The 23,467-nt window shown below is 36.9% G+C and overlaps 1 protein-coding gene across 1 annotated transcript; it reads left to right on the forward strand.

Annotated features, from left to right (window-relative positions):
* The first annotated feature begins 13,757 nt into the window (after positions 1–13,757).
* On the forward strand, positions 13,758–17,901 carry LOC121985872 (UDP-galactose transporter 1-like). The gene is made up of 5 exons (XM_042539574.1): positions 13,758–14,198; positions 15,360–15,609; positions 15,707–15,914; positions 17,143–17,374; positions 17,488–17,901. Exons 1-5 carry the CDS (start codon positions 14,088–14,090, stop codon positions 17,710–17,712), a joined length of 1,026 nt encoding a protein of 341 aa, XP_042395508.1. The 5' UTR covers positions 13,758–14,087; the 3' UTR covers positions 17,713–17,901.
* Positions 17,902–23,467: the final 5,566 nt, after the last annotated feature.

The raw sequence follows: 23,467 nt of genomic DNA on the forward strand, positions 1-23,467 counted from the left end.
GCATGTGCTTCTCATGTGATTTTTTCCCCTATACAAGCAGACTAGAAAACACGTCATGATCATCTAAACCGAGTAGGAGAAGAAGAAAGAGGAGTAAATAAGTTTGGATACAGTGAGCCATTTTTTCAATTTCAATTTTTGATTATTTATTGTATTTTGGAAATAAATTAGAAAAAATTTGTTGCAATTATAGGGCAAGATATATGTTGTGTTTGTTGGACAGAAGCTTGACATTTATATCACTTGGGAAGAAACATAAATGCAAGTTAACAAATTTAGCGGAGTTGTACACAAGTCCTATAAAACTAATGAGGAGGCGCTAATAGTACTTATTGCATACAAAGAGAAACAAGCTGCCACCTTTATCTGTGCTAAAAGAAACCTTCGAGCTCAACATTTGCATCAAGCTCAACTGCCGCTTCGAGTTCTAGTAAACTCGACCCATCTGAGATGCTAGCTAAACTTATGGATGCATAGTTAGAGTTAGCAAATGAGCATCGTAACCATTGTCTAAAGGTTACATGGATGTTAGATGAGATACAACAATAATTGAATGTAGGTCCCTTTTTGGTGCAACGGGCAAGAGAGGGTGAATTCTCCTGAAAATACAAACAGACTTTTCTCGAACTTTTGAACGAAGTTAGACAAACAGTTGTAGAAAAAGAAATAATAACTAATTATAACATAAATAGGCACAAAATTTATTGGGTTTGCAATCAAAGAATTGCTAATCCAAGACTAAAGCTCATTAGAATTCTCCTTCAAGTGGAGTAGCTTCTTATAGCGTTGACAGCTCGCAATCAAAGTAGTATAATAATAAAGAAAATGAATTCGTGTACAAGTGATGTTATTTACTACTGAGGACAGGGCTTTATTTATAGCCTGCTGGTCAAATCTGACTATTTGATGACTTGACAGCTCCGGATATCTAGGCATGGATAACACTTTATCTGTGTCGCAACAGTTCGCAATGGCTCGTAATGGATAATTTTATCCTGGTCTGAGCGCTCGGACCATGCTGATACGGCCCGTTTGAGGCAAGCCCCTGGGCTACCTAGGGGTATGGGCTCCTGGACTTGGTCCAGGCGCTCGGATAGTCAACAACAAGTTGACTGTCTGGATTCTCCTTCGTTTTGGCTCCATTCGCTTTAGTGATTTCGGCCATCCAGAATAGGGCTCACCCGAACTCATTTTCCGGCCTTCTTCTTCAGCAAGCATCTGCTCTGGCTTCTTGTCCCTCGGAAATGTCGTGCACTTTCTTTTCATCTGCCAACATACTCTTCCGTAGCACCTCGTCCCTTGGATGTACCGAGCCCATCGACTCTCTCCCGTGCTATCATTCTCGCTAGCTGCGTCTTTTGCTCAACTTTCTGTGCTCCTAAGTTTTTACACACTAAGACAGAAGGTATCAAACACACACCGGACCTAATTTAACTCAGTTGACCACATCAAAATTGTCTAAGGGTATCTACAATCTCTCCCTTTTTGATGTGTATCAACCCAAGTTAGAATTAGGAAAAAAATAGAATTAATAAGATGACAATTAAAACTAGAATTTTACAAACTATAAAATTACAAATATAACCTCCCCTAGATTTAAGCTCTCATCTCTCATTCTCCCTTTTTGATCACATTAAAAATAAAGTCAGGAAAAAATAAAGTTAGATAAAAATTTAAAACTTTTTTTAAGGGTTAAAGAAACATAATTCAAAGTAAAAAAAACTTTACAAAATATTTTTCTAAAAATCTGAATTTTCAAGATATAACAATCATACTTGCAAATTGAATTTAAAAATAAGTTTAACACTTTGAAAAATTTTGAAAACTTTTTCTTAAAGTTCAACAGTAGTATATGAATATTCATAAAAAAATTCACAAAATTTTTTAAATATTTTAGCATAAATAAATTATTTTATACAAAAATATAGTTTTTGCAAGATAAATTTTTAAAAATCGATATTTATTGAAACAAATCTCCTAAATTTTTCTAAGTATTGAAAACAAAATGAACAACTAAGGAAAACTTAAATTTTTTAAAAATAAGTTTTCAAGACTTTTTAATTTTAAGAATAAGATTTTCAGTAAATAATTCATACAAAATTCATTATTTATCAAAAAATATTTACAAAAATATTTTCAAATAGAAATTCAATGGTTCTATCATATAAAAATTTTGGAAAAGAATTTTTAAAATAAATATTGTACAAAAATGTTTTAAATAGACATGATTCTTTTAAAAATGAATATTTAAAAATAATTTTATTAACCTAAAAATCAGGTTGATTTTTCTTTTTAATTCAAAATATAATGGTAATTCTGTAAAAAAATCAAGTTTTTAAAAATATATATTAAAAAAAATAAATTTAAATTATTATTTTTCAATAACAAATTTGAAAAAATTGTTTAATAAAAAAAACTATAAAAGTTAATACTAAGAGATTATTCGTTCTAGCAACAGAAGAAATATTTCAGCAACAAATGTTATCAATAAGTATACAAACTTAATTTTGCAAAAATTAATATTTCTAAACATAAAACATGCATAATTATTTATTTATATTAAACAAGATTTTGGGACCCAAAATAAAATTTTAACTATAGGATTTATAAAAAAAAAATTGGAACATATTTTTACGATACTTTTCCAATTTCCCCTTATGATATTTCGGGTACCAATTTAGGGTTCTATAATTTCTTGAAGTATTAGAATTAACACATACAGAATTTTATATTTTTCAATTGGGTCTTTCAATTTTTTTTCATTTTTATTATTTTTAGACTTAAGCTTATATAATGATCTAGTCATAGATTTAATACCTGAATATATAATTGGTCAAGAGGTAGTAAATATATCTCACTAAATCTGCTCTGAAATTTGTTTCTTCCTCCTCGTTGCAGGTTTCTTCTGAGGAGCATCCCCCTTCGTGTATGTTGTCCTCCTGGTGACTTATCATTAGTGCAAGTCCAACGTACTCCTCCAAATTATATTCTAATGACAACTCATCCCAAGTCACCTTTAGGATTTTGTGCTTTGTTGTGCTTGGTCCTTTTTGTTAGTTAGAGCCCTAGAGCCAATCATTTGATGATTATTGTATGAACTCGTTGTATCATATTCTTGTATATAAATAAAGACATTTGTTTTTGGTTATTATACTTACTTGTATTGGTGTCAAATAACTAAGTATAATAGCGTCCTTGAGTAGAAGGTTCTTATCTATATCAATCGATTGGTTGAATCGATAGTGAGATGATATAGGGAACACTACTCTTAATCATTCCTAGTCAAGTATTAACATTCAGGGACAATGTTAATGCGATGAGACTAGCATGTAGGTCAACTCGATGACTTGATCTCACAAGTCATGGATATGGAGATATCAAGTTGACACATGGGTATGCATTGGAGAATGTATACTGAATGACCCGCCATGAGAAAGTATCATGAATCGTTATATGAGTGTCATATACTTTCTCATGTGGCTATTAGTATGACTTTTAGTCCTTGGACCTGAAGTCACCATGGTTCCCTACATAAGGAGTTACATACTTTGGCTTCGTCAAACATCACCCGTAACTGGGTGGACTATAAAGGCGATTACTGGGTATGTAACAAATTATGCGGAGGGATGTGAGTGATGTAGATGGGATCTATCCCTCCTATATGACGGGAGAGACATCGATATTCTTGATAGAGTGAGACCACTAAGTGCATGGTCATGCCCAAATGAGTCAATATGAGATGTTGAGCTCATTTGATTGAGTGAGTCTACTTGGAGTTCAAGATTTAGATTGATTAGAGGATGAAACGGTCTATGCCTCACATTGATCAATCTAGATGTCTAGGATAGAAGAACACTTGTCATATATTGTGAAGAGTCACAATTAGTAGTCACAAGGTGATGTTGGATCTCAACATTCTTATAGCTTGGGTAGTAATGATGTGTTGCTAGATACCGCTCATTACTTATGCTTCTAAATGGGTTTAGGAGCATTGCCAATATTATAAGAACCTATAGGGTCACACACAAAGGGCAATTAGATGGAGATTAGGTTCATCTGATGAACCTAAAGGATTAGGTCCATGTGATGAACCAAATTGGATTAAGAGTAATCCAAATTAGGCTAATTGAGTTGAACTCAATTTGGTTCATGTGTTAGATGAGTCTAATTTGGACTTAGACTCATTAAATCAATTTAATTCAATGAATAGAGATTCATTAAATTAAAATTAACTTGAACCAATTGTTAGATTAGATCAACCATGGGAGAGAAGTGGTCAAGTTTGACTTGACTTGAGAGGAAGATGAAGGGTCAAGTTTGACTTGACCATTTGCCACCTCATTGGTGAGTTGGCAAAGAGTGGGCCAATGATGATGCTCCACATCATCATGATTACTTAAGTGGGATGCCACCTTATGGGAGTTACCAAGAGTTGTGACTCTTGGTATCCCATGGAGATAAAACTCCCTCTTAATGTGGCCGGCCACACTAATTCATTGTGTGAGTTTCATTTCTTTTGTGTAACTCTCATCTTCTTCCTAAAGCTCTCTCTTCTCTCCCTCTCCTCCACTTTGGCCGAACCTTTCAAAGGTGCTAGCACACTTTTTGTTTGGTTTCTCCATCTCTTGCTTGTGTGGATACACATAGAGGAGTATTTACTTTGATACTCTCCAGATCCAGCGAACTTTGGACGAGCGGGATTAAGCGAAGGGCATCGCATCAAGTGTAAAGCTCTTCTCCTTTGTAGATCTAGTTTAGATCTAGGTTAGAAACTCGTACTCGAAGTTTTATGAAAATTTTATTTCTTCGCACAGATCTGGTGGAGGGGTTTCGGGGTTTCCGCAACGCAAAAAGCGATTTTTGCGGTCTGAAAAACCTAACACTTTTTTGTTGTCCTTCTTCTTTAGCTTTGGGTAGTCATCCTTGATGTGCCCCTCTTCATTGTAGTTATAGCATCTCATCTTCCTTGCTCTTTTTTTCTTGGCCTGCACTTGATTAATTTATTAGATATAAAAAATTTTAAATTTCCTTACCATAAATGTTGTTTCGTCATCGTCGAGGGAATTGTTGGCGTTTGATTAGTCCTTCTTAGCTTTTAGGGTAATGTTGTTTGATTTATCTAGTTCCTAATTATCTACACAACGAGACTCGTGAATTTCAAAAGTAGAAAATAAACTTTCAAGTGCACTTGCCTCGAGATCCTTAAAAATATAGTAAGCAGCCTACACTCTTGAGTTTTCGGAAAGGCGTTAAGTGTGTACCTTAACGAGTCATGATTTGTTACCTTTTTCTCTGAGGTTGTTGAACCGGGTGATCAGATCTTTGATCCTCGTATGGAATTGAGCTACCTTTTCTCCTTTGTTCATCCGGAGGTTTGTCAGTTGGTTTGGAGGATGCCCCACTTTGTTAATTTGGCTTCCAATATACCCTCATGAAGTTCCAAGAATTTTTCCCAAAGATTTTTGGCGGAGTTGTAGCTTCCGATCCGGCTGACCTCCTGGGGTAGAAGAACACTAAGCAGATGAAATTCTTCTTTTCCATTTGCCATGAAGTCGGCTAGTTCCTTCTTCATCCATGTGTACTCTTCTTTATCGGCTTCGTGTCGATCCTTAGGTGCTATAAAATCGTATTTTATAATTAGAAAAATTTCAAAATCAGTCTTGAAGAATACCTCCATGCACTTTTTCCACGTTGTAAAGTCTCCCTCAAATTTCAGCTAGTAGATGCTAGATTCGGTCATTTCTTCTATTTCAGATGGTGGTTAGTCCTTCTGAAGTGAGTCTGACTCTGATACCACTTATAGGTCTCTTTTTGATATAGCTGGCAAGAGGGGGTGAATTGCCCTGAAAATACAAACATACCTTTCTCAAACTTTGAACGAAGTTAGACAAACACTTGTATAAAAAAAATAATAAACTAATTATAACAGAAAGAGGTACAGAATTTACTTAGTTTGCAATCAGAAAATTACTAATCCAAGACTATGAAAAGCACATTAGAAATCTTCTTAGGTGGAATAGCCTCTTATAGCATTAACAGCTCACAATCAAAGTAGTAAAATAGAAAAGAAAATGAATTCGTGAACAAGTGATGTTATCTACTACTGAGACCAAAGCTTTATTTATATCTTGCTGATTAGATCTGCTTGTTTGCTGACATGGTAGCTTCGAGTGATTGGAAGTGCTCCTGGCACCTGGGCATGGATAAAACTTTATTTGGGTCACAATGGCTCACAATGGATAATTTTATCTAGGTTCGGGCGCCCAGACTGATCAAAGCGCCCAAACCATGCTGATATGACTCGTTTGAGGCAGGTGCCCCTACGGTACCCCAAGGGGTCCAGGTGCCCAAACTTGGTCTAGGCCCTCAGACAGTCAATAGCAAGTTAACTATCAGGATTCTTCTCCGTTTCAGCTTCATTCGCTTGGGTGATCTCAGCCATCTAGAATAGGACTCACCCGAACCAATTTTCCTATCTTCTCCTCGAGCAAGCTTCCGCTTCAGCTTCTCGTCCCTCAGAAATATCATGCGCTTCCTTCTCGTCCACTAGCATACTCTTCTGCAGCACCTCATCCCTCGGACGCACCGAGCCCATCGACTCTCTCTCGTGCCATCCTTCTCACTATGTTCATCTTTCGGTCGACTTCCTGTGTTCCTAAGTTGATGTACACTTAGACACAAGGTATCAAATATATAGGATCTAACTTAACTTAGTTAATCATATCAAAACTGCCTCGGAATACCTACATTGAAAGCTCTCAATGTTAGAGATGATACTAAGTAGTTTTTTTATTTTCTTTTGTAATGAAAGTTGATGGATATATCGAGATAAACATATGTGCTTATATTATATACTTCAAGCTTTTGCTACTTATGTTATGAATGATCTTCAAGCATTCTCTAGATCTTTATTGTTTGTTTAGGGATATAAATAGGACATGATTGAAATATTAGGGATATTTTAATGAATTACCCCTCAATAAACTGAATAATAAACTCAATTTAAGCACTTTCATCCTCAATTTTTCATATTTTTTACTTTATGGTATGAATTATAAATAAAATGGTTTTGGCTAAATCATTCCTATTTTTAGTGTTGTCGATATTATTAGTTTAAATAAAATTGAGTTCTAGATTTCTAGTTACAATTTTATGAATATGTTTGTATTTTATCCTCTTCAATTGAATGATTGATATACGTTTATTAGCTAGATCAGAGAAGGATTCTGAAGTGGATGATTTTATTAGAATGTTTATTTGTCTTCTATTTAACTGTGTTATTTTTTCTCTTGGTAATTGATCCTGTCCAAACTTGATGAAGACGGCTGGCTAGGAATGTAGCTCCTCCGTTGACTATACAAAGACTATGCCCGATCTTCAAGAACAGAAATGTTAGTGTCGGGTCGGGGAAGGGATCCCCGACGTTGGCCCTTTGACGCTCAAGTCATTCACCGGCAGCAAAGAGGAACAATAAATAGTGGATGAAAGCTCTCAATAGTGAGAATGTGTGTGCGTACCTCCCATAGTGGTTGGACTCTTCCTTTATATAGAGCTGTGGTGATGTACGAGCACACATCCCAAGGCATATGGAGTCGTAGAAATGTGTGAGCACACGTCCCAAGATGCCTACATGTTTCCATACTTGTCCTATGAAAGGACATGTCAGTAAAGCATCTCTAACACCTTACCTTAACGGGACGTGCATATCCCTGACGTGATGGTAAAACCTTCTGTCGTATGATTTGCCGCCTGACCATGCCCCATGTCAGTGGCATGAACTCCCAAGAAGGCATGCTAAGTGGGGAAAGGGATCCCACTGCTTGACTGAGCAGGGGAGCCGCTCGACTTGGGGACACCGCCCGACCACTTGGGCAATCCATTATTACAACCACGTGGCTAAGTAGCTCTTCCAGTCCGGCTAGACAGTCAATCCGAGCGGATGATCCCTTCTGCGATCGCTGCAAACATGAGAACCTATTGTCCTTCCTATATTGATGAGAGCGTAGAAAACTGTCTTCCACCTGGCCGGAGAAGTCGTCTGACCGGGCGGACAAGTAGGCCTCTCGGCCACCAGAAGCTTGTCCTTTGACTGCCACATCGTGGCTTCCCTTCTTGACTTTGACTTCCCTCAGGTGTGTTTTTGTACTGACTTAGTAAAAGAACTAAACCTTAGTTATTATGGAAGTGTGTGCTCTTAATCCTAATATAATAACAAACACATATATTTAATATTTATTTCTTTGACTTATCAAAGGGTGAGGTTTAGCTCGATAAATCAATATACCCGATAAGTTGGGAAATGATATTACTTATAGTGTGTGTTGTTGATTATAGAAGGAATCTGTATCCTAGTTATCTAGGTTGAGAATGTCCCCAAGAAGAGATCGCATGATAGTTTGGTGTAATTAACCAAGTCAAGTTAGGGTCTGTTGTATTTTTAACCCTTGTGTCTAAGTGTACAGAAACTTAAGAACACAGGAAGTCGAGCGATAGACGCAGCTAGTGATAAGGATGGTACGAAAGATAGTCGACGGGCTTGGTGCGCCCGAGGAATGAGGTACTGTGGAAGAGTACGTTGGCGGAAGAGAAGGAGGTGCACGGTGTTTCTAAGGACGAGAAGCTGGAGCGGAAGACTGTTCGAAGGCTGGAAAATGGGTTCGGGTGAGCCCTATTCCGGATGGCCAAAATCATCCAAGCGAATAGAGCCGGAGTGGAAGATCTGGTCCAAGTGAACGGAACCAGAGCGGAAGACCTGTACCTGAAAATTCAGCCAAACGCAATGTGGCGCATTCTGTTGTGATAGGGATAAAAATCTATCCCCCTCCAGATGCCTGGAACCCTTTCAGGCGCCCTGACGAGGGCTATAAATATAGCCCTAGTCCTAGTAGCTTAAATCAACACTTGTAAATACTTCTAATTCTATTTAGCTTTGTTGTTGTGAGATTTAACTGTTGTAAGAGGCTTCTTCTCCTGAATTAGATTGTTTAGTGAGCTTCAACTTCATTGGATTAACAATCCCCTGATTGCAAACCAAGTAACCCTTTGTATATCTTCTTTCTTTAATTAATTTGTATTACTTTTTATGCAAGTGTTAATAAAGCTGTAAAGTTCGAGAAAGGGGATTTTGTTTGTTTTTATTGTGCAGGCTATTTACCCCACTCAAGCCAGTCGCCAAGGGACCTACAAGGTGGGCCCCCCTTCATCATCGCTGTTAGAGTGTATACTAAAAGCCTAGTTTTTGAAAATATTTATTTGTTAAAATAAAAGAATCACATTGGTCAATATCTGCATTTATTTATTAAATGTAATTGTTCAATTAATTTATATAGTAGACAACATGGAGTGTGGTGTCACACTCAGAAGATCATGTTGTCGGTTCTCTATAAATTATAAACAGTTACTCGCGACTAAGATGGAAAGGAACAAACCATCAGAATAGTCGTAGTGTAATTAAGTATTAGTTTATCTTGACTAATAAATTACACTGATACACTTTAAGTGTATTGAGTAGGATCATTTAGGTAAGTTCTTTCCTTTGTCGACTCCTACTCCAAGGTCCGCACTCGTTGAGTACTTTCGTTAGGCAATTCACTAGCAATTCGAAAAGATGATTACACAGTTTAAATTATAGGAATGCTAATAAATAAACAATACTGACAATAATAAGGAAAATAAAAACAACACTTGTTGGAGAAGCCTCGCAGTGTCGCAGGAGCACAGCACAAAAGAATAAGCATTGGAAGATCTTGTTCTGAGATGTTCTTTGCTCCAGGGTGCATCATTCTTATATAGGAGGCTCCGGGCGCCCGGATCCCTTCCGGGCGCCTGGAGTGTGACGTAGCCCGTCCAACCTAAGTGCTCCACGTGGCGCCGTGCGTCGAGGATAACTTTTGCATTTCGGGGGCCCGAATCCCTTCCGGGCGCCCGGACCTCTGTTTTCCAGCAGCTCAACTCCTTGCAAGAAAACGTTAGTCTGAAGCACAAATGCAAATTATATTACCCGGCAAAATAAAGTATTAGCACAGTTATAATTAATAAGTAGAGCATTAATTAGATTCCGTCACTTCGAGACCGGAATCTAATCATGATCTCAACTTAGATTTCCGAAATGGATCTAAGTTGGATCGACTCCTAATGTTCCCTCCCCAAGAACGCGTCCTCACAGTCACTCCCCTCCAGTGACTTACCTTAACTTACCTGCCAGACGTCCGATCAGCCCTTCGACCCGTCTGAACTTCGTGCCAGCTATTAGGTCAGCCCATCGACCTAGCTGGACTTCGTGCCAGACGTCAGGTCAACCCGTCGACCTGTCTGGACTTTTTGCTAGCTATCAGGTTAGTCCATCGACCTAGTTGGACTTCATGCCAGACGTCAGGTAAGCCCGTCGACCCGTTTGGACTTCTCCTGCACACTTCATCAAAGTGTTAGATCAATATGAAACTAACTTAATGTAGTTTGTCATTCATCAAAATTTGAGTTAGACCGTTAGTACTAACCGCACCAACAGTAACATTCTTGAATGCTAAAGACTTGTGTTTTTTGTTATGTTTTGGATAACTTCGCAACACCTAAAATAACAAAATAAAAAACATTTCAAATTCAAAACATTTGTAAATTGCCCTCAAAACATGTATTAATATAAAAATTAAAGTAAAATTTTTCTAGATGAAAGTAAGTAATTAATTTACCCGCTTCACAAAATTATCCATTAAATGTCTTAAACAATACGAATGGTGACTACCCACAAATAGTTGTTCAATTGCCTTCATAATCCCAGTGTGTCTGTTAGAGAAAAATGTGAACTTGTTGAACAGAATGCTTTGACATGAAAGTATGACACTTCTCAAATGATAACAAAATTATTCCCAATTAGTATCATTCTCCGCATCCATTATAGAATAAGCAATTGTGAAAAGATCATCGTTGACGTCCTTCGACATAGCAACTAGGATACTTACCTTTATACTTATTCTTTATATGAGTCCCGTCCAAAAAAAATCAACGGTCTACAACCAGTAACAAAATCAATTGCACATGCATGGAAACAAATGAATAACCGTTTAAATTTATTGGTTACTGGATCAATCTCGTACTCAGCAACACTGCTAAGATTTATTTTTCGAATAGCACAACAATACCATCATAGCGTGTTGTAGCATACCTTCTCTATGCTATGAATATCATGCATCGCTAACTCCTTACCTTTCCACACTTTACGGTAGTTTAACTCTATCCCATAATCTCTTTGCAAGTCTTTCTAAATTGTACAAGAGCAATAAGAGGACTCTGCTCTCAATTTATCTTTCACCACATTAGCAATCCAAGTTGTATCAGCTTTAGAATGTCCTCTACTACGTAGATTATTCTTACCTCATGTATGCTACAAGTTGCATTTTTGGATTCCAAATATATTATCTACTTTATATTTTAAAGCATAAATTCTCCATCCACAACTCCTTTCACTAAAAATAGCAATAATCTTCTTGATGTCATTTTTCTATACAAAAGTGAACATCTTGTAGCAACAACATAGTTTTTAACACTTCTTCTAAAATCAGCAACATCTTCGAATTTTTACCCTTCGCAATAGATGCAATTAATCTAAGCATCTAGAGAATTCGACAATAGGGCCTATTTGATCTCCTCATCACTCCTTGATTGTGTGTGTTCCTCTTTAACCCTTACTAGTTTGATACAAAATTATTAAGATGCATTAGACACAAATAAGTATAAAATAAGTAGATAACATACATACATAATGAAAATATTGAATGTAAATATGATTAGTAGTGTCAAATAAACAACATCACATGCACTTGTGCTAGATGTAACATAAAATATTAACAAAACCACAATATAAAAAGGGACAACAATTTACCTCCCAAAATTTAGATTGTCGACGTGTTCGTTTCTACTCTCTACCCTCAAATCGATCATGTTGAGTTTTATACACATATGAAGATGTATCATATTAAGGACATCATCATCATCGTTTAATATCACATACATCTTATGCTGTGGAGCGACGTATTATAGAATCATAGATTCAGGAGTAAGCTCTGCACATTTTTTACCAAGACTCACAAATATATCCATCAAATTACAACCACTGGAAATTGAAATCACAAACAACTTCTTGCACTTACAACTACCCAAAAACGTAAGGTTACAAGACCCACTTCCTGAATCCCTTTTCAACATAATATACAAAAACATAGCATTCAATTCATAATATGAAAAATTAAAAATCAAAGCTTCATCTATATAAAATTCAAGGCAAAAAAAAATAAATTTTCAAGAGCATTCCTAAAAATTGAACAATGTTTCGATTCAAGAACTAAACAATAAAAATTGGACATAAAATCGATTACTCTAAAGAATTTTCAGATAACTACTCCACAATGGATATAGATAAAATATAAATACAATCAGAAAATTAAACCCTAAATATTGGGCATGAGATTGGTAATCATAAACTAAGGCACTATTTCACTTTAATTGACAGTAAATTACACGAACCCAATAAGAAAACTAACCCTAAATCTCATGGAATCATTCAATTGAAAATGATCAAACACAACCCCAATCATAAAGGTGTAATTTAAATGGAAAAAAAAATATAAAGTCTAGCAAAAAAAAATTTACTTTTTTCTCTTATTCATTGATTTTCCCCTGTTTTGGACAAAGTAAGGTGTTGCTTCACTTCAAAGGTCCGGTCGTCGCTCTGATTTTGGCCGCTAACTCCATTCGATGGGCATTGTTGTCGATGGTTTATGGTAGAAGCTGATATTGGGAATCGGGAGGGAAAAAGTATTAGGAGAGTTTAATTAAAACCGAGGGCAATGGGGTAAATTCATATCCATTAAGGGTTAAAACAACTGAAGCTATTGGGGAATGAGAACGTATTTTGTCTGACATAAGGACTAATGAAGGGCAATGGGGTAAATTCATATCCATTAAGGGTTAAAACAACTGAAGCTATTGGGGAATGAGAACGTATTTTGTCTGACATAAGGACTAATGAAAGATTTAAGAATTGTCATTGGAGATTTAAAAACGCCTTCCCCTATATATCTTTTTTATGCCTAATTTACTGTCCTTGGGACTATGGTACTGTAGTAGGATATCTAAGTTAGCACCTAAGTACTCGTAATTTGATCCCTAGTTATGACGTATTTGTAGAATTTTTTTTTCTAAATGGGTCGCGCAACCAATAAATACTGGACTGCCCGCCGCGTGCGCTTTCCAATTTACCCTGATGACCGGTAGAAAAATTTTATGAAGCTAGACCGATTTTTCCCAGATTAATCAATGCGGCTAAATAGATTTATCTATTATTATTATTATTATTATTATTATTCCTAACTTACTTCTTCATTAATTGCAAATTTAGTTTGGCAATGAAAAAAAATTCATTGTTACTCAAATAAATTGTATTAGTCATTGATTATTCATTTATCGTTGATAGAGTGTTATACTATAAAATAAAATTGTCCAAATTTAATCACAATAATTATATGAATAATTTTAATTAAATTAATAAAAAATATTTGATTAAATTAAATATTTTATATATAATAATTTGATTAAATAAAATAAAATATTTTTCCCCATTTATAGCTACGCGTTACTTTCTTCTGGTGTATAAATTATAATGAGTTTTAGATACTCGGAGTTACTTACCTTTGAGAGATGGTAGGCTGGGTCCCGCTTATATTCCAGTTAGAGAGCAGGTAGCTGTGAGTTAAAAATGACGTAACAGAGTAGGTGAGGGCGGCTCGCACATAACGCCTCCTTCTTCACACCGAAAACGAATTCCCAGGCAGCGCCTCCTTCTTCTCCGCTTTCCAAATCCCACGCTTTCCGAACTTGTTTACCGTCCTCCTTCGATTAGAGAGAGAGAGATCGTGTGCGCGCGCTAAAGATGGTGGTTGGAGACGAGAAGTTTTGATCGCTCTTCTCCTGCCTGCCTCTGGTCCGCGCTAAAGTTTGTTATTTGACCTCGTCCTCGGAGACATCTGAAGCGCTTTTGTGTGGGTGTTGGAGCTGGGCGTTCTGGTTCTCGGCGGATCGAAAGAAGAATTAGGATGGACGAGAGCAAAGTTTTGCACTTGGGGATGCTGCGGGCAGTGCTCGCCATCCTGCAATGGTGGGGCTTCAACGTTACTGTGATCATCATGAATAAGTGGATCTTTCAGGTTATATTTCTTTGGCCTCCATATCTTTCGCTTAAAAGTAGGGATTTTTTGTTTTTGTTTTTCGTCCAAAAGGCATAAGGTGTTTTGTTTTATTGACCGATTGTTACAGGGTACGCGTTTGTTCCTATATACTGTGTCTCGTCTTTTCCTTTTGCTCCTGAATGAAGTTATTCTTTGTATTTTTTTTTCTTTTGTCTTTATTCATTGCTCACCTTTTCGTGAGGGTTTGTAAAGGCGCATTTATAAGATAATTTCGTTGAGAGTTAGCAATCTTTTTGTCGGGATGAGAGTTAGAGTTCCAAGAATTGGTAGAAGTTAAAGTTAAATACTTGTGATCAAAACGGTAGACTACTTGATAAATACTTGTGAGGGAAGTATTTCCTGTTCGATTTGCTGCTGAGCTACATCCTGCGTTTTGAAAACTGATACTCTTGTTTCCCTATTTAAGGATGCTTTGTGGAATCGAAGCACAAGCTTGCTAAATGTAAGCTGAACAATATAATCGGTTGAGTTAAAGTTGGGAATTGGATATTGCGATCCATATCTTGATGAGGCTGATACCTCGCAATGATCATATATTTCAAATTGATGAATGCAAATTTAAAATTCTAGGTTCGACATTCAGATTATTTTTCAATTTTTTTAAGAGAAAGGAATAGATCTTTGGGAAGGATAAGTCTGTCTTTCAACAACATCTATATACTCCTGATTTTTATGTCATTATTAAGAATTAGTTTTTTCTTCTCTTTTATATTGTTAAGTTATTATTTGCTAGTCTAATATCCAAATTTACCAACTGTGAGACCAATCCAACCTTTATATATCCTGTTGATACTTTCACAATGCATATTAAGAGAAAAGTTTGCACAGTAAATTGAAGATTTATTTGGAGTTTAGAATAATGTTCTCTGATTAAAAGATACAAACATTATAATATGGAGTAATGTAATTCCTAATGGTTCTTGTTACTTGTGTGTCCAAACAGACTAGTATATGATGTGATGTTTTGTCAATTATCATATTTACTATTGAAGATTCATCATTCACTAATCACCATAGCTGCCAAGAAACTATCCACATTACCTATCTTGAGAATGTCAAAATAATTTCTAGGTTTCAATTTCTAAATTGAATGGTCTAACCAAAAAATCTACTTTGCAGAAATTGGATTTCAAGTTTCCTCTAACCGTATCATGCATCCATTTTGTATGCTCTACTGTTGGAGCATTTGTTGCAATCAAATTTCTTAAAATTAAACCACTTATCGAGGTAAAATATCAAGATCGTTGGAGGAGAATATTCCCAATGTCCTTTGTGTTTTGTATCAACATTGTATTGGGAAATGTCAGCTTGCGTTATATTCCTGTTTCATTCATGCAAACAATAAAATCCTTCACTCCTGCAACAACAGGTAACTGTGTTCTTTTTTCTTTTCTTTTGATGGTTTTCATTCTAATTATGAAATTTCACATTGCTTGTATCTTAACTAAAGTATATGTATATAACAGTGATTCTTCAGTGGCTAGTATGGAAGAAAATTTTTGAATGGCGCATATGGGCTTCATTGGTGCCCATTGTTGGGGGTATTCTTCTAACGTCTATAACTGAGCTTAGCTTCAATGGTCTTGGATTTTGTGCTGCATTGCTTGGGTGTCTTGCCACATCTACAAAGACAATTCTAGCAGAATCTCTTCTTCATGGATATAAATTTGACAGGTAATAGTGATTATCTGTAATTGCCTCTTCACTATGTCAAAAATTGTTCTTTTCCATCACCATCATGATCAAGTTGGGTTTGTCTTAGCCATTTGAGATTTGCTACAAGAATCTTATCCCTATGTGGAAGACTATATCGCAGAGATATAGATGGTAAAAATAAGTGCTCCAAATTTCTACTTTCTTTTTCCCCCTTTTTACATTGCCACCTTCTTAGCTAAGGTTTGGCCACTACAGTCATGGTTTGCAGTTGAGAGCAAACTTTAATGAGAATAGGGATTTTAGCAAGAGGGATCACAAAGGAAGAACTACCTTGGAAGGGCACAATTTGGAGGGAAGGTGGAAGAGGGGAGTGTGTTGGGCAATAAAGCAAGAGACTTCCCATCTGCTAGGGACTACCTAAGGGATGAGCAACCCTAATAATTTCCTTTTACAGTCTCAAATTGCTCTCCAATCTGTGCATAGTCATGGGATGATTTGTTTGGGAAGAAAGTTCATGGTTTTAATCTCTCCATCTTTCTTTCTTCCCTGAACTATCTGTCCAAGTAAACATGATTTTTTAGTCACCTCACCTTCTTTCTCTCCCATTGTTGCTTACTTTCCATATTTTTCTTCAAGGAAACCAAGCCCTCATTTATTTATGTTTCCTTTTATGACACAGGGCCTTCTAGTATTTTCTTCTATGTTTCAATTCTATTTCCATGATTTTTGTAAGGATTGTTGATCCTATGAGCTTGTATAATGTTTAATTCATTCTCCTTGGCACATTGATCCTATGAGCTTTTATCTCATCGTCAACTTCCAGTGTTTCATCTGTCTCAATCTCAACAAATACTTTGAACACAACTAGCATGACTACCCTGCAATGTTTTGAAGGAAAACTCAGCAGATTTCTGCATGTCTGATAAACCTCCTTGGCGAACAACAACTGATATGCATATCTCTACAAAGCTAAGGGGGCGTTTGGTTTGCGTTTTCCACGCTGTTTTCTGATTTCATTTTTTGAGAAAATGGAAAACGCGTTTGGTTTGCGTTTTCCACGTTCATTTTTAAGAAAATGAGAGCGTTTTCTAAGAAAACGAAAAACGCGGAAAAGTCATTTTCTAAAAAACGAAAAACGCACGTTTTTCAGAAAATGAAAATGAAAATGGGGCAAACCAAACGCACCCTTAAGATTTTCAATTCTCACCTTCTCTAAACTAACACATCCTTTATTTCTTCTATGTAGCATAAACACTGTCTACTACATGGCACCCTATGCGACCATGATATTAGCTATACCAGCAATGTTGATCGAAGGGGCCGGAGTCATGAACTGGATATACACACATCAGTCTATTTATTCATCGTTGGTCATCATTTTTAGCTCAGGAATACTAGCTTTTTGCCTCAACTTCTCGATCTTTTATGTTATACACTCTACCACAGCAGTTACATTCAACGTAGCTGGCAACATGAAAGTGAGTGATGATCCAAACTCAATTCTTTATCTCTTTTCATAGTATATTTTGATTGTTCAACTCAAAATAGTCTGTTATGATCATTCTCTAATGAAATATGAATGCGAACTCAGGTTGCCGTTGCGGTGTTAGTGTCATGGCTTATCTTCAGAAACCCCATTTCTGCTATGAATGCTTTTGGATGCGCGGTGACCTTGCTGGGGTGCACATTTTACGGGTATGTTCGACATCTGTTGTCTCAGCAGGCCGCCGTTCCTGGAATGCCACGAACACCGCGCACCCCTAGGGGTCGAATGGAGATGATTCCCATTGTGAATAACAAGCAAGACAAGGCTTGATGGAGAGAAGTTGATGGCTGGTTCATGGTGCTGCTTCGTTTGGTTCATGGTGGTTGTCTGATTCTGTTCGGGCAGGTTGACAAATTATACAAACACGAGTAAAAAAAATTTATAATAATTTTTATGGAAAATATGTGTAAACAGAGGGGGGTCTAGACGGCCAAATTTTACTGAAAATAATGAATTAAATACAAGCAAATTTGATAACATATCAATTTAAAATCACCTGCTGCTAGTTTATGTAATTTGTAAAATATTTTTATGTAGTTTTTTGAAATTAAAATTGTATTATTTTCGAGTAGTTTTGATTAAAATTAAGTTAAAAATGATTTTGAATAAAGTTGTATCATTTTGGAATACTTTGAATTAAAGTTGGTTAAAATTGATTTAAGGTGGTGCAACCGGTCAAAATGTTGAAGATCGATTTTTTAATGTGAATAAGTTATATTTTAAATTTGCACGATAGGCGAATTAGGAAAAACTGATTTATAGATTATTAAAATAAAGAAATATAAGGGTTTAGGATTTAACTATAATTATTTTAAAATAATTTTAATAAAGTTTAAATAATTTTGATAAGTTAATAAATTTTTTTTAATATAATAGTGATTTATGTGTATTATTTTTATTAAAATAAATAATTATTTTTTTAAATTGTAGCATCTATCAACGTAATTTTTTTTAATAGAAGAGTGGTTTATAGTAGTTGTAATTAAATTTTAAATTTTAAAACCTTCAACTCTAAATCTTAAATTTTAAATATTATTATATCAAAATAATTTTAGGCCAAAATTATTTAAATTTTATAAAAATATTTTAAATTAATCAAATTATTTTAAAATAATTATAACAATTACTTTAATAGTTTAAGTTATAGAATAGTTTCTACAATAATATTAAAAGTAAGGAACAACATGTAACAATTATTTGATATGAAATGATTTGTTTAAGGAAAAATTTAAGTATAGACATATAAAGTGATGTGACCCACAAAAAGTGAAATGGTGGACAATAAATGTATGTATCTATCCTTGAGCTTTTCTTTGAATTTTTTCCTTGAGCATATCACAACTCTTATTTGATAGCTTTTATATATTGTAATAACTACTTAGTAGTTTATATCTGTGATAGCAGCCATTTGCTGCTACAATACTATTGGATAAGAGGTATTCTGGAAATAAAATTTCTAATGGGGGCATTTTTTTTTTAAAGAATGTCATTTTCGATGATTTGCATAAACTTGGAGCACCCCATTTCCCCCCTAAAATTACACACACGTGACATTGACGATAGAATTCACATATTATTAATGATAGCATATGATATATATATAAATATCATTACGAGTGAAAATAGAAAAATACATAAATTAGAATAATAATAAGTATTTCCTAATAATAATTATTCTCTAATAACTAGGAAACAAATAACTATTTTCTAATAATAATTATTCTCTAATAACTAGGAAACAAATAACTATTTACTTATAATAATTATTTCCTAATATGCCCTCTCAAGATTATGTCCCAGAAATAACATCAATCTTGCTACAAATAGCAAACAACCGAGGTCAAGAAAGCGACTTTGTAAGTGCATCAGCCAACTGATCCTCAGCAGAAATATGAGTAACTCGTAGTTCGAAGGTCTGCACCAGATCACGAACAAAGTGATAGTCAATAGCCAGATGCTTCATCCGAAAGTGAAAAACAGGATTAGCTGAAAGATATGTGGCACCCAAATTATCAGTAAAAAGCACAGCAGGCGTAGTAATCGGAAGAAGCAGATCTGTCAAAAGTGACTTAATCCATTGAATCTCAGTTGCTGCAGAGGCAATGACACGATATTCAGTCTCAGTAGAAGAGCGTGCAACCGTGCGCTTTTTGGTAGATTTCCAGGAAACCGGATTAGCACCTAGAAAAATAACAAATGCACCAGTAGAACACCGATCATCTTGATCTCTTGCCAGTCTGCATCGGAGAAACCATGAAGAGTAAAAGGTGTATCCGCAAGAAGACGAATGTCAAGATCCCTAGTACCATTGAGATACCGAAATAGACGTTTCACAGCACCTCAATGTGTCTCTGAAGGAGCATACATAAACTTTGAAAGTTTATTGACCGCAAAGGAAATATCAGGACGAGTCATACGGAGATGTTATAAGCCTCCAACCATTTGTCGGAACTTAGTCGTATTAAAAGATGAAGACCCATCATGCAAAGTAAGACGAGAGCCAGCAGCAATAGGAATGGAGACCGGCTTGGAGTTAAGCATGTTGTGTTTGGAGAGAAGATCAGTGACATACTTTTGCTGAGACAAGAGAAGACCATTTGAAGTTGGGCGAACTTCAATACCGTAGAAGAGGGAAAGAGCCCCAAGATCCTTAATCGCAAATTTTGTATGAAGTTTACATGCTATGACGTCAATAGAAGAAGCATCACTCCCTGTAATGATTAGATCATCAACATATACAAGGAAATAGATAACAGTATCATCCCGAGAATAAACAAATAAGGAGGTGTCAGCTCGGGATGCGATAAAGCCAAGAGAGACCAAGAAAGCACGAAGCTCCCAATACCAAGTGCTCGGAGCCTGCTTCAGACCATAAAGCGCCTTATGCAAACGACACACATGATCCGGAAACTCAGCACTGAGCATTCCCGAAGGTTGCGCCATATAAATCTCCTCTGCAAGATGACCATTAAGAAACACATTGTACATCAAGTTGGCGAAGACACCATCACCGATTCACAACCAAACTAAGAACAATGTGCATTATTACTGAATTAATAACAGGGTTGAATGTATCATGAAAGTCAACGCCAGGGCGCTGATGAAAACCCTTGGCAACAAGGCGAGCCTTATACCAATCAATTGAGCCATCAGAATTACGCTTAATGTGAAACACCCACTTATTACCCACAAGATTTTGCTCTTGCGAAGGTGGAACAAGAGTCCAAGTCTGATTACGGAGAAGAGCATCATAATCTTCATGCATGGCCTGTACCCAATTCGGATCTTTAAGCGCCTGCGTGACAAAGGAGGGTTCACAAGATTATGGAAGACTAGTATGAAGAAGATACTTTGGATTGGTTTGTAGATGGCATTTTTGGAGTGAGTTTGCATGGGATGTTGGTTTAGAGAAGCGAGAGAGGGAGAAAGAGTCGATGGGCTAGAGGGTCGATTGCCACCAGGCAGCGTGAACGACCCGGCAACAAGAGGTGATGATGATGGAGATGATGGCGGCGATGATGACAGTGGTGATAAGGCACTTGCAGACAGCTACGGTTAGTGGCAGGTTGCGACATCGGTGATGTCATCGGCAACAGCCATTGTAGAAGACGGCTGGAGCCGGCGGTTGATGTCGTCGGCAACAGTCATTGTAGAAGGCGGCTGGTAGGTATTGTGGAGAAAAAAAAAAGAAAGAAAGAGAAAAGAAAAGAGTTGTTGTTAAGCTTAGAGCTCTGATACCATATTGACGATAGAATTCACATGTTATTAATGATAGCATATGGTATATATAAATACCATTACAAGTGAAAATAGGAAAATACATAAATTAGAAAAATAATAAGTATTTCCTAATAATAATTATTCTCTAATAACTAGGAAACAAATAACTATTTTCTAATAATAATTATTCCCTAATAACTAGGAAACAAATAACTATTTACTTATAATAATTATTTCCCAATACGTGAGAGGTGGAAGTTGATATGGTGGTCGACTCACTTCTGTGCCTCATTTTTGCGATTGAAATGAATCGGAGCGCTTGGAAGTCACTCAAGGCACAAAGATCATTTTTTGGCAACCCAATTCATCTCAGTCATGAAATGAGGCATGAAAGTGAGTCGGACACCATCTCATTGTGGCAAAAGGTGATTATGCTCACCTCAGGTGCCCATCATATCATGTCCTCAGGTTATGTAAAATGAGGTAAATTACTAGGTCTGCTTATAGATGACCTCCAAGTAACTAGGTGTGGGAGGAGTTTATCCCGAGAGTCAAGCACCATGTCAATTGTTGTAGCAAATTATAGTAAAAAATGATTATGCTCACTTCAGGCAATCAATTGATGTGGCAAATTGTAGTAAAAGGTGGAATTTGTTACCTCAGCGGCCCCCACATGGTTGGCCCCATGGCCATATGTGAGGAGGTAAATCGGAAAGCTGCAATTGACCACTGCGGGGAGGGTATTTTTCTCAACTTTATCGAGATTCGACCCTTTGGCCATTGTAGCAATATTTACCTCGCAATAGTCAACTCAACCATGCCTCAGGGGCTCAATTGTTGTAGCAAATTATGTAATTTTTGTAAAAAAATGACATCCATTACCCTGGCCCCCCCTAACTGCCTCACACCACTGGGAGGGGATAAATTAGAAAATTGAAGCTAGCCATCATATGGGAGGGTAATTCTTTGGTCTTTGCCGAGATTCAATCCTTGCTCAATTCTATAAACCTGTTATGTAATAACCAACCTGGTTATGCCCTGGGGGGCTCAATTGTTGTAGCAAATTCTACAAAAGGTGAAATCTGTCACCTTGGTTCCCGCCCACTACCCCACACTCAATCGTTGTAGGAAATTCTACAAAAGGTGAAATTTGTCACCCTAGAGACCACCCTCCCGATTGCCCCCACACCATTGGGAGGAAGTAAATAAGGAAATTGAAGCTAGTCATCACATGGGAGAGTAATTCTGCAAGTATCCCATGGTAGTTTTGATGTGATCAACCGAGTTAAATTATATCCTGTTTATGCTGATGTCTTGCGTCTAAGTATGTAGGGACTTAGGAAGACAAGAAGTGAAGTGGAAGACGCGATGGATGAGAAGGATGACACGGGAATCAAGTCGATGGGCTTAGTGCATCCGAAGGACGAAAAGCTGCGGAAGAATATGCTAGTGGAATGAGAAGGATGCACCCGCTGCTTGCAAGGGGTAAAAAGCCGGAGCGGAAGTCTGCTTAAGGAGAGATTGCCGGAGTTGGGTTCAGGTGAGCCCAACTCTAAATGGCCAGAAAATCACACAAGCGACTGGAGTTGAAGACCGGACAAAGTCAACCTGAGTTGACCTTGTCTAGGCACCTAGACCAAGTCCAAGCACCTGAAGCTGATCCGAGCGCCCGGACCACTTTGGTGTCTAACGGGCACCTCATCGTAGTGGATCAACTTCGGGTCCATGTCAGCAGCGGTTTGGGCGCCCGGAGATGGTCCGGGTGCCCGGGAGTGGATAAATGCTTATCCCTTTACTGTTGCAAAGAGGATTGAGATGACTAGCTTGTTGGATCGAAAGCGCTAGAGGGGGGAGGTTAATAGCGCTCGTGGCTATTTCGTTCGTTTAAAGCAATCGAGTAATATGCAACAGAATAAAAGCAATAAAAGAAATAACACGTTGGTTTTACTTGGTTCGGAGTCTGTGGTGACTCCTACTCCAAGGCCCACGCTCGTTGAGCGTTTACTTTGGGCAATCACTATAAGCTCGAAAATTTACAATTTGAAATACAAGTAAAGCAGTAATGAAATTATACCGACAACAGAAAACACTGAATTTTAAAGCTTCGGGTCATCGGTGTACAGCTTTATCGGATCGTCCTTTGAGCAGCACACGGAAGAATGGTTGCGAGTTCTTGTTGTTATATTTGTTGCTGCTCAAATTGGCTTAAGTAGCCCGTGGAGGGCGCCTCCAACACCATGGAGGGTGCCCTCATCCCCGCCGAATCCGCAGCGATGATACGCTTTGACTCCTTCACCGCTTATCT

Source organism: Zingiber officinale, chromosome 5B, assembly GCF_018446385.1.
Source record: "Zingiber officinale cultivar Zhangliang chromosome 5B, Zo_v1.1, whole genome shotgun sequence".
In the NCBI taxonomy this organism is placed as follows: Eukaryota; Viridiplantae; Streptophyta; class Magnoliopsida; order Zingiberales; family Zingiberaceae; genus Zingiber; species Zingiber officinale.

Bases quoted from the DNA above. Each gene is read 5' to 3' on its own strand.
- LOC121985872 (XM_042539574.1), top strand. From the start codon at position 14,088: ATGGACGAGAGCAAAGTTTTGCACTTGGGGATGCTGCGGGCAGTGCTC. The intron at 14,199-15,359 runs GTTATATTTCTT...TCTACTTTGCAG, and splicing joins TGAATAAGTGGATCTTTCAG to AAATTGGATTTCAAGTTTCC. The intron at 15,915-17,142 runs GTAATAGTGATT...TCTTCTATGTAG, and splicing joins CATGGATATAAATTTGACAG to CATAAACACTGTCTACTACA.